Below are 12,317 nucleotides of genomic sequence, written 5' to 3'. Positions count from 1 at the left end.
GTGCAAAGACTCAGCCGTGAGAACCAGAGCCCCTCTGATACAGGGCTCCACGGCGCTAGCCAAACAGGGAACCCAGCTGGTCATCAGTGTCGCTCCTATTGTGAGGAAAGATGTACAAGGTAACACTTAGCCATGTGAACAAATGAGCAGCAAGTCCACAGCATAAGTTCTCCACTGGCCACGTGGCACATGCGGCCACAGTACTGCCACAGTGTTTGGTGTTATGGACAGCTTCTCCTGCCCTTTGTTCTTCTCCATTCCCCTGCTTCCTGCCTCTTTCTCCTCCCCCTCTCTCCTGTGTTAGGGACGGGCCCCAGGGCCTTTGCACACTCTGCAAGCGTTCTGCCGCTGAGCCAACCCCTGCTTGCTTCATCTTTTCCAGGTCACCCTGCACACAGGACTGGAGGTGCCAACAAACCTGGGACGGCCAAAGCTGTCCAGCAACTAGCCTGGTGGCCCCTGCTGCCTGCCTGGTTGTGATGGCGGCCCTCACAGAGGACAAGGGCACAGCAGGAAGTCCTGGGTCCCAGCAACCAGTCAATGTCTGAAGACGCTCTTTTGGGGGAAATGGAAAATGAATGGGCTGTGAGCCACATGGCCATACTGTGGCTGCCAATGTCAGGAGTGGCCTTTCACCTCTACGCCACAGAGTTTAGGGTTCCCAGTGCTCCGGAAAGCTTTGGTTTCAGGCTTCTGTTTTCTGACACCTTTTGAAAAGTTTGATTTCCCCTTAAATTTTTTTCCTGGAGGGAGAGTGGAAGGCTAACTTGGAGACTGGTATCGCAAGACCAGTCAGCGCTGTGATGTCAACTCCATGCCTGCTTGTAACCCGTTGCTAGGACTCTGCTCCTTCTGGAGTCCCAAGCTGGCAACTTGTTGCTTCTGCTGGAAGAAACCGAACTTGAGCCTTTGGGATCTGTAATCTTCAATACACTGCAAACAAATTCAGGACTAATGGAACATTAATGAACTACTAAAACCATTCAGAAGGGCTTCCTTACTGCCTTTATTATTAACCGTGTGCTATCAATAGCCCCCCCACACACACACACACATACACGGTGTGTGTAACAATCAGTTGTTTTTTGTTTTTTTGTTTTTTGAGACAGGGTTTCTCTGTGTAGCTTTGGAGCCTGTCCTGGAACTCACTCTGTAGACCAGGCTGGCCTCAAACTCACAGAGATCTGCCTCTGCCTCCCGAGTGCTGGGATTAAAGGCGTGTGCCACCACCGCCCGGCTCAATCAGTTAACTTTTATTCATTCAGTTCTAAGTTACAAATGGAAACCCTGGAATCCAAGACAGTGACATGTCTTTGCACAGCAGTTGCTTTCTCTACAACCTGATTCCCCAGAAATTGATGGAAATAAACTACATTGCCTTCCTAGGCTAGGCCTTGAGCACAGAAGCAGCAGACCCCGGGAAGACCTTTCATCAAGGCAAGCCCCTACGGCTTCACCCAGTGCCCTGCTGGAAGTATCACGAACGTGAGAAGCGGCCCTGGTGGCAACATGGGGTGGCTCTGTCACAATGGGACAGATGAGACCCCAGAGAAAGGCTGAAACTAGATGATGACACCCTACAACTTCTCTTTCCACCTGAGCCAGGGTCTCCTTCTTCTGAGGAGCGCTGCCCTTGCTGGCGAGGTCCACAGGAAGTCATCCCCACCCTCAGGCCTCATGTCACCCCTGCCTGTCTCCTGCAGTATCCAGCTCTGTCTGCCAGTGTCCTTGCTCTCTCCTTTGGAAAGAATTCATTTCATCAAGTGTTTCATTTTACACCGAGGAATGACTTGCCCATCAGCTGGGCTGTTTCTTGTTTTTTTTTTTTTTTTTTTTTTTTTTTTTTTTTTTTTTTTTAATATCAGATCCGCACCGATCCCAACTGTGCTTCCTCACCGCCTTCGTGCATAGGCCCTGCACCTGCTCCCAAGTACCCACCGCTGGGCTGCACAGACCCTCCAGTCCTACCTCAGAGTTCTCACTGGTGGCCCTGGTTCTCTCAGATACTCGGATGTCACCAGGAGCAGTTCCATGCTGTCCAGCCTCCACCCTGGGCCCTGGAACCACCTTCATGGCAGAGGTGGACCTTTGGCTTCTTTGGACTCTCTTCCTGTTGAGTGGTCTCTGGTCTCTGGCTCAACAGCTCATAATTCCATCTAGAGCCCTCAGGGCAGCCCATGGGACCCTGGCTACCATATCCTCAGTTGCTCAGCAGGTCCTGTTGTCCCACGGCCACAGCTCTGGAAGATCCCAGCAGAGGGAGGGAAAGGTGCTTCTTAGTGAAGAACATGGAGGAGCCTCTGCCTTCCTGGACCCAGGAAGCCACATGTGGCCGTGGTCAGGAGTGGTGGTGCTGGTGCTGGTGCTGCTGCTGCCAGTGGTGGTGGTGCTGGTGGTGCTGGTCCAAGTGTCTGGCTCTCTTGTGGGAGAGCCCAGAGACCCTGGAGTAAGAACAAGCAGAAAGGCTGGCCAGGGGGAGCCCTGCAGTCTTCAAAGTCTGGGTCAAACACCTGCCTGGTGAGGGCAGGAGTCACTTGGGCAGATCTGGATCTGTGGATCGCTTTGGGGAGATAAGGAAATGGCCACAATTCCAGGTGACTTTTTTTTTTTTTTTTGGTGCTGGAGAATCCAACCCATGGCCTTGGTCCTGCACATGCTAGGAAAGTGATCAACCATTGAGCCCCCAGAGCTCTAGGTCACTTTCCTTCTTCTCCTTCTCCTCCTCCTCCTCCTCCCCCTCCTCCTCTTCCTCCTCCCCTTCCTTCTCCTCCCCCTCCTCCTCTTCCTTCTCCTCCTCCTCCCCCTCCTCCTCTACTTACTCTTCCTCCTTCTTCTTGTTATTTTAGTTTGTTTGAGACATGGTCTCACACTGTAGCCCAGGCTGGCCTGGAATTCACTATATATCTCAGGCTGGCCTTGAACTCACAGCAATCCTCCTGCCTCAGCCTCCTGAGTACTGGGATTACAGAGGTGAGCATCACACCCAACTCAGGTGACCTCTTTAAGGAGTTCCCTGAAGTTGAGCCAGGAAGACCCAGTTCCCCATCTCCCACAGCAGCATGGGTGGGGGAGGTAGCTAAACATCTCCCTTTGCTCACTAGAGCCCAGAAGCAATACGCTGATGCCAGGGACAACCCAGGCACAGCCACCTCCCCTGCCTTCTGCACAGGGCACCTTTCAGGGACAAGAATGCATGGATGAGAGACTGGCGGGGCGGTGTCCCACACTTGGGGGTTTGCGGCGATCAGAAAAGCTAAGTCCTCACAGTGGCAAGGCCCTGGAATTGCAAGTGACAGACAGATCATGGGGTCACCTTAGCAGCTGGTACTGAGGTGACATTGCTGTATATACACAACATTAAGGTGAGGCCTTCCTTGGTGGGCCACTGAGAAGGAACTTGGGGTAAGTCTGCGAGAAAGAAACTCAACTCTGAAGCCTGCTTTCTGTGTGGGTCAGTGAATGCCAATCCCTTAGAAACGAGTGTCCTTGACAAATACCCACTGGCACCTACACCACACACAGCACCTCCCCCCTCACAGCAGGGCAGCAGTATCCACAGCCCAGGCTTTCCCTCCTCTGCCCTGTCTGGAGACACGGTCTCAGCTTTAGAGGACAACTGCCTGGCCTTGGTACTCTCACACTGTATGTGGTCCAGGCTGTACCTTCAGTCCTGTGTGTGCTCTGTGATTCCAAAAATGTTCTTAGCTGCCCTGTAGCCCCAAGGGGTCCAGAGCCAGGAAGCAATATGCTACCAGGGCGAGCCCTGAAACGTGGGCGAGCCCTGAAACGTGGGCGAGCCCTGAAACGTGGGCGAGCCCTGAAACGTGGGCGAGCCCTGAAATGTGGGCGAGCCCTGAAACGTGGGCGAGCCCTGTGAGATGGAGAATGCCCACTCTACTGAGCCCTTTCTCTTGTTCTTGTTGCCCTCCCCCTCCCCTGACCCCCTCAGGTCAGGGCCAGAGTACAGTGTCCATGTGAACTGACCTTCCCGGGGGCAGCATGTCAGCCTTAATTCTGTGAGTCAAAGGCTTGCTTCTTGAGTGGAGACATGATTCAGCGCAAGTGGTCTGGGTTCGCCCTTCGTGAGGCTGTCTCCAGCCCCTATGACCTCCCAATGCAGAGAGAAGAGAGTGGATAAAATCCTTCGGGGAATCTCAATATGGGAGTGTGCAGAACACCATCACAGGACTGTGGGAGTGACCCCAGGGGTGCTTAATGTTCACCTTTGGGGTGGGGCCTGAGTGCTGGAAAGCATTAAGCACCCCTGGTCTCTACCCTCAAGATGCCAAGAGCACCCCAGTTAATGTGACAATCCCTAATACCTAGAGACATCCATATACCCCTTTGGGGCTGACCTGGATCTGGGTCATACTGATTTATTGGGTGTTGACATTCATAGTGTTGGTACCCATTCCTGTGTCACATAGGAGGTCTGTCCCAAAGCCACTGGCCTCATATTACCCCAAGGTAAGAATTCTTCACAGGTCTTCAGTGGAGCATGTGAGGGAAAGGGGCTTACATTCTGCTTACTGAAGATAGTGGCCAACCCCACCTCTACTCTTGGAAAGAAAATTTCCTTCCCTTCATTTTTCTTGGCCACAGTTTCCTGGAAGGAACAGGGATATCTTAATAGATTTGGGACCCTCAAGGAGTTAGAGCAATCTCATAATATATTGTTAGAAGGTGTTCAAAGTCCACACTGGTCCTGGGAACTCTGTTACCCCAGGAACAGTCAGTTGTCAGTGACAGCATGGTATAGGTTCTTGGCTGAATGGGGTCTTGACAGCTGGGGAAGAGGTGAAGAGGTGAGCCAAGGTAAAGAAGAGGCTTGAGGCAGAGAGACGATACAGCAGAGTATCTCTCAGTACTTAGCTCTTAAGTTGGCTTTGATGTTGGCTCATGGCATGCATGGGGTGAATATCCTACTTGTTCTGTGCCTCAGTATCCCTGCCTGCAAACAAGACTGGTCACACCAACCTACCTCCTCTCTGTATTGTGCGGATCATGGAATAGCCTCATTGGTCAGGTCCAGGCTGAATGACTCACATTCAGTGGCTCAAACCTGGATGACTTTACTGTGTCCTCTGACTACAGTGTCTTCCACCCAAGCTTCCTGTGATCAGGCAAGTATTTTTCACATAGCTGCCTGGCCATCTCAGCCAGTTCACATGACCACAGCAAGCACATCCCATTAACAGAGAGCCTGGGTTAATGCCATGTTCCAGGGCTTTAAACAGGCCAAACCTGTCAGCAACCTTCTCTTGAGTGCTAAAGGCATCTGCATGTAGTGTCCCCTAAGCCAAGAAAAGATGTTAGCCAGCCTTCTGCCTCCTGTTCCATCAGTTCTGGTCTCTAAGGTATCCCCTACCCACGCACAGCCTTTCACTTTTATTTCCCCAACAGTAGGGGTGGCTTTGGAAGACATCTGAGAGTGTCATGGCGTACAGCTGAACTGGGACCTCGAGGGGATGGCTAATGACAAGTCCATTTCAGACAAGTGACTGCTGCTGGGACTTCCTGGCACAAGCTATGAAGAGCAGGGAGCCTGACCTTTTCCATGAACAGTGCTGAATCCAGAAGAAGCCGGGATTTAACTCTAAGTGAGGTGATTCCCTCAAGTGGTGCAGCTCGCTGAGGGCCCAACTGTCGACCCAGCCCTGGGAGAGGTCCCAGAGTGAGGGCTAGCAGGGTGGCACTGGGTGCCAAGCCTTTGTGCACATCGCTGAGCAGATGCTAGACAGGTCTTGGGATGACTACCGGAGCTCCTGGAGTGGCCTTTCCAACTCCAAACCCCCAGAGACTGGACTTCCTAAGCCCCCCACTTCCTCAGCCCCAGCAGAGAGTGGGGTGTAGACACAACAGAAAACGTGAATGCATGATAAAGAATCGCCGCCTTTGCACTACACGGCGCATTGAGCATGAAAGGTGTTTGTATAATGTTGGCAAAGGAATTTAACAGAAACAGAAAGCTGTGTACTGTTGTTTTGGCCCCCTTTTCCTACCCCTCCTTGCCTCCTCTCCTCGCCCTCCCTACCACATGGATTCTGTCCCCCGTGGTTGGTATTTGGTGGCAGCTCTTGGTCGTGTGGCTGTTCATGTTTTGCTGAAAACACAGAGGGGTGGGCAGTGGTAAGGAAAGTAATTTTTTCTAATTTTTGTATAGGTATCCACAAGCGTTTGTATTTTTTGAATTGCAAACACTGTGTTTTCTGGTCTTTAGGGGGTTGGTTGAACTTCCTGTATTACTTTTTGGAAAACTTGAGTTTTACCACATTCTTAAACAGATTTGAAATAAATTCTTTTGACACTGCCAACAACTGGAAGTCAGGTGTGGTCTGTGGTCACTGATGAGGGGCCACTTCCCCATTTCCACAGGCTGGCCCTGCTGACCACTGGCCATTCGTTTTAGTTTTGTGGGCTCCAAAATCTCAAAGTGAAGATGTGGTTTCAAATTCTAAGGCACCATTTTCCACAATGAAGTTATGGTTTCATTTAAATTTTTTTTTTAAATTTGTGTGTGTGTGTGTGTGTGTGTGTGTGAGTGTGTGTGTGTGTGTGTGTGTGTGTGTGTGTGTGTGTGTGTGAGAGAGAGAGAGAGAGAGCATGTGTACATATTTGTAACCATATGTGGAGGCTAGAGGTCAACCTCCACTTTGTTTTGTTTTTTTTTTTTGTTTTTTTTTTTTTGGTTTTTCGAGACAGGGTTTCTCTGTGTAGCTTTGCGCCTTTCCTGGATCTCGCGCTGAAGACCAGGCTGGCCTCGAACTCACAGAGATCCGCCTGCCTCTGCCTCCCGAGTGCTGGGATTAAAGGCGTGCGCCACCACCGCCCGGCTTCCACTTTGTTTTTTGAGACAGGTTCTTTTATGGGCCTAGCACTTGCCAATTCAGCTAGATTGGCTGGGCAACAAGCCCCCCAAATCTACCTGTCTCTGTCTCCCCAATGCTAGGATCCTAAGTGCACCCAATGGCCCCTTCTGTCTCTTCAAAAGGGCTTTTTATAACAATGCCAAGGGGCGGAGCAAAAGACCTCCCCCTTGCTAGACCAAAACATACCACACAGCTCAAGTGCAGACCCTTCCACACACCTGGTAATCATGCATGTGGTCAAGTCATCCCCTTATGCAGCCCTGCTGGGTAAAGCAAGCTCAGATCTCACCAGGAAACCTCTGTGGGCCTCCATATTCCCCCAGCCTTTTCCTGCATGGGTTCTATGGCTCAAACGAAGGTATTCATGCCTTCACGGCAAGCGCTTTACCAACTGAGCCAGTTCACTACCTCTTGGACTCAGTTTTGCAAAAGGCAAGAAGACTGGAGGTATGTAGCAGTCCATATAGGGTTAAGATAAATAGTCCATATAAGGTTAAGCCAGGTGTGGTGGCTCACACTTGTAATCTCAGCATTTAGAAGATTGGTGCAAGAGGATCACAAGTTCAAGACCAGCCTGTTCCATATGGTGACACCCTGTCTTGGAAATAAGATAAACCCATGAAAAACTGACCTGGGCTCCAGGATAGCTCTAAGCAAGCATCTTAAGCTGAGTATCAGGGATGATGAATGTCCTTTAGCAATGTGACTGACAGCAGTCACATTGGGTCTGGAATGTCCTTCATTGCCTTCCTTGTGCCATGATTTTTAAAAAATTTTTGAGACAGGATCTCACTGTGTAGCCCTTGATGGCCTGGAACTCGCTTTGTACACCAGACCTGCTTCAAACTCACAGGGATCTGTCTGCCTTGACTTCCTGAGTGCTGGGATTAACGGCCTGTACCACCTTTGAGTAGCCCTCTTTTGTCCAACTGCTCCTAAGACTAGTGGAAAAGGCTCAGTAGGTGGGGTGGGGGTGACTGTAGGTTGGATTTTGAGGGAGGCAAGTTATGCTGTTGGAGTGTATTTCCTAGGGGTGATCTTGGGAGGGAGCAGGACCCAACAGGGGGCTATTAAGACCCAATAAACAGCTGAGCAGAGTGGCTTATTCTTGTAATTCTATCTATCACTCAAGAGGTTGAGGATTTCACCCTGAGTTTGAAGTCAGCCTGAGCTACATAATGAAATCTAGGCCATCCTTCGCTACAGAGTGAGAGATTCAGTCTCAAAAACCAAAGTAAAACAAAAAGACCTAACAAAGAGTCCTCTCCTTTCTAGTCAACTGCTAGCTCTCGGAAGACCCAATCACGGTAGTTCCTCCCTGCTCTCTGAGGTCTGGACAGTCCAGCTGTCCAGTCTGGACAGTCCAGCTATGGCCTGGTATCCCCGTTGCCTACTGACATGCCAGTCTCTACTGTCCTTGTGGTCATCATAAGGCTACAGTGCTCAGCACGAAACCTGAGTGTGCAGCCCAAATACAAATGAATAACTGAGTGAGTTGGTGAAGACCTGGCCCGAGTTGCCTCCTCCGTGAAACCTGACACTTGCAGCTAAGCTTGAAGGAGAAAAGGAACATAGCAAGCTTTAACCTTACGATAGCCGAGCTTACTTGGGAATACTGGGTTACATGGGAATAAGAAAACACAATGAGAAACTGTCTAGTCTGAGACAGAAGATTCAACACTGAACTGCTGACTTCTGCTCTGGGAAACTGCTTGGCCCTTTCTCATTTCTGAAAAGGGTCACATGTACTCTTCTCCCTGGAGAAGCGACCACCATCACTACCCTCTTAGACAGCAAATTCTCTTTGCTAAAGGTCAAACTGTCTTAACTGGAAACTTCCAAATTTTAGCTTCTGTAAAATCTGCTTAGCTCTAGGAAAAATCTCTTTGGGGTGGGGATAAAAAAAGACCACCCTAAGATGGTCACAAGATAATGACAATGCCTAACCCTACATAAACCATGAACTATTTCTGATCAAGGCTGGACCTATTTAAATCATAGCTAGAGGCTACAGCTACGTGCTGATTAAAGTTTTTCCTTTATCTCCGAGGGCTGAGAATTTCTTATTAAGAAAGGCTGAGGAGTCCCCTCAACAAACTCTGTGTCTTTCAGGGTTGTCCATGTTGTCAGATGCAGTGACTACGGGGGCCCTGGAGGGCAGGGACACTGGTCACACCATGCCTTCTGACCAAGAAGGGGTTGAGGGAATGGCTCAGGCAATGTGATTGCTGTGCAGCACGAGGACCCGAGTTCTGTCCTCAGAAACCACATTAAAAACCCAGATGGGACAGCTGCTTGCAGGTCTTCACTGTTTAGCCTGCCTGCTTTTCTGAGTCCTAATTCAAGAAGTGTGATACCAGTCAAAATCCTGAGCATGCTAAAACCCTCTGGGCTTTCTCACTCTGAAGGACCTGCTTCCCTGATGACTTCTACTGTTGAACCCTAACTCAAAAGACATGGCTACCGCTCTCCCCCTTATCCATTTCCCGGCTCCCAGCAGCAGCCAAGCTTTTCTGTTTGCCTGCCCTATTGATTTTTCTCTTAAACTCGTCTAGAATCATCTTCCAGCTGAAGAAGAGGAAAAGCAGCAACAGCAGCAGCAGCTGGGGGTGGTGGCGAGTTTGTAGCCCGTGCTGGAGACTCACCGGCCTGACAGCCTATCCGACACACCAAGCGAGCTCCTGGTCACTGAGAGACTATCTCAAAAACCAAGGTGGGCAGCTGGAGACGGCTGGGCAGTCAGAGTGCACTGGTTACTCTGAGTTCCATTCCCAGCACCCACATGGTGGCTCGACTGTAGCAGACTTTCTTGGACCGACAGCCCCCAAATCACGACATGAGGACTTATGAATGCCTGGCCTTAGCTTAGACTTGTGTCTAGCTAGCTTTTTTAAAACTTAAATGAACCCATTTCTATTCATCTGTGTGCTGCCCCGAGGCTTGTTCATCTATCTACGTGTTGTCCACCCTGCTTTCCTGCTTCCTCCATGTCTGTCTGTCTGGCCCCCGGCTGGCTGACTGGCTCCCCTTTTCTCTCTGTCCACTAGCTCCGCCTATTCCTCCCCTGCCTAGCTATTGGCCATTCAGCTTTTTATTAGACCAATCAGGTTTCTTAGGCAGGCACAGTGAAACAGCAACACACATAGTTAAACAAATGCAGCATAAACCAGTGCAACACATCGTTACATAAACAAATATTCTGTAACACAAACAAATCTTTACATGGTTAAGCAAACATTCTATTCTACAACTCAACCATCTGTAATTCCAATTCTGGGAGATCCATCCTCCTCCTCTGGCCTCCTTGGACACCAAGCATGCAAGTGGTGCACAGAAATACATGACTATTAGAACACCTATACACATAAAAATTTTAAAATAAAATGATAATTTAAAACAAACAGCAAGGTGGACAGTACCTAAGGAGCGACAGCTGAGGCTCTCCTCTGGTCTCCACACATGCACACGTGTACACAAACCTGAACACATGTATGTAGCTGTGCATACATGAACACACACAAAGGTGGTCCTGAGTGGTATAGTAAGGGATATAAGAGGAGTACTGTGGGCAGGTGTGGTGGACACAAAAGCATGGTGAATTATGGGAGTAATTTGGGTAGGATACAAGACAGGTATGATTCCAGAGAAATACCTGAGCTGGGGACAGATAGGTGGATTATGCAGAGAGGGAGAAGTCACTGTAGTTAAGGAAACCAGTCACATGGCTACAATAGATGCACGGGGGGGGGGGGGGGGGGGAACAGGCACAGCTTCTGGATGGTAAGAGTGCATCAGTGCAGTTAGAGGTGACGTCAGCTTTCCCCATCCGAGTCGAGACCAAGGCAGTGCTTCTTTGCCACATTGGTTCAAATCGATGATGGCTAAGACAGCATTACCCAACAGCACCTTTCCACTTTCTGGGGACTCGGTCAGCAGGAGTTGGCTCTGCAGTCCTTTCCGAGCAAGTTCAACTCGGGAGTTTCCTGTATAGGCCACTTCCGTCTTGCCAGCCCTGCCTGCGTCCAGCGTCCTGCACAGCTGCATGGACTGGACTCTGAAGAGGTGCACTGAAGCCAGGTCTCTTACTTGGTGGCTTAGAGCAACTCAGGCATGACCCTGATTTCCTTAGCATGAATTTCTGATGGTCACTTCCCTGTAGTTCAGTGGTTCTCAACTTTCTTAATGCTGCGACCCTTTAATGCAGTTCCTCATGCTATGGTGACCCTCAACCATAAAATTATTTTGTTGCTACTTCATAACTGTAATTTTGCTGTTATGAATCATTAACATCTGATACAATGATATCTGATCATGTGAAAGGGTTGTTCAACCCCAAGGGGTTGTGACCTGTAGCTTGAGAATCAGTGCTGTAGTTAGCCTTGGGGAAGACCTCATTGGGAGGCTTCATCCAGAGCGCTGATTTAAGCTTGGTCCTCTGTACTCAGAATACAGAGCTGTTTGTGGATCATTTTGCATTCAAACCTCTTAAGTGTTTCTAGAATACTCAGTGGTCAGTATGCTGAGCTTTAGGTATTTACACAGTACACTTCTCTGCCTTTTGTTAAGGGTAGAGCATAAATTTTTCCATAGAAAATTAAAAAGCAGAAACCAAACCTAGTCATTTCTACTGGAATGTGCATACCCTTCCAAAATGGACTCTGGTGGGGCTCTGGTCCAAGCTGGCAGAGGCCTCAGCTGTCTAAGCCCTGATGGCTCATGGAAGTAGGACTCCACCTCCCCTGGGCTCTCCTTGAAAAGATGGAGTCAATTGATCCAGTGCCCCCTTTAATAGGTCATCTCTAACTCCTTAGATTTTTTCCCTAGTGTTGTCATGTCTAAACTTGGGCTGGGGAGATGGCTCAGTGGGTGGAGGTGGCTGCTGCCAAGGCTGACAACCCAAATTCAACTCCTGGGACCTGTGTGGTGGACCCCTGAAAGGTTTGTCCTATGATCTCCACACAACCAACGTGGCACATGTGCCCAACCATACACACAAAATAAACTTAAAAACTCTAACCAATTGGACTCCATCCTGTGAGTTGGTTTGGCGATGCTTTCCGAGCCCCCGACAACCTGCAGGCAATGACCTACAGGTTTCCAAACCACACAGCGCTGCTTGCTGGACAAGGAGCCCAACTCCTAAGGTGGGAAGTACCAGACTTGTTCTTCTCACTGGAGTTTTTCCTTTAATTCACCTCACTCTCGGAGAAGATGCTGACACCCAGCAGGGGTAACATCACTGTAAACGTGGTTACAGCTCCAAGGAGGTGTGGGAAACCAGTCAGAACGCGTGTTACTCAACAGCCAGTCACTCATACTACAGAGTTGTATTTTTGGAAATTCTTACAAAATGGACTTCATATAGTGGGCTGACAATAGAACCGCTTCCCCACAAAAGCAACAGATGACCGGAGTTCTTAGTTCTTTCATGACACAGTGACACTGTCA

The 12,317-nt window shown here is 49.6% G+C and overlaps 1 protein-coding gene across 2 annotated transcripts in view; it reads left to right on the top strand.

Annotated features, from left to right (window-relative positions):
• Positions 1-1,406, top strand: part of Trim67 (tripartite motif containing 67) — a 36,145-nt gene extending 34,739 nt beyond the window's left edge. For both annotated transcript variants that reach the window (XM_052728064.1, XM_052728063.1), the window contains exon 10: positions 383-1,406. In XM_052728064.1, coding sequence (XP_052584024.1) covers positions 383-448 — 66 coding nt within the window. In that variant the 3' untranslated portion in view covers positions 449-1,406. The remainder of the gene's footprint in view (positions 1-382) is intronic.
• The last annotated feature ends 10,911 nt before the right edge of the window (positions 1,407-12,317 follow it).

This window comes from Peromyscus californicus, unplaced genomic scaffold (genome assembly GCF_007827085.1).
Source record: "Peromyscus californicus insignis strain IS unplaced genomic scaffold, ASM782708v3 Scaffold_8__1_contigs__length_139910024, whole genome shotgun sequence".
Classification (NCBI taxonomy): Eukaryota; Metazoa; Chordata; class Mammalia; order Rodentia; family Cricetidae; genus Peromyscus; species Peromyscus californicus.
This window is presented reverse-complemented; position numbering and strand designations above follow the sequence as displayed.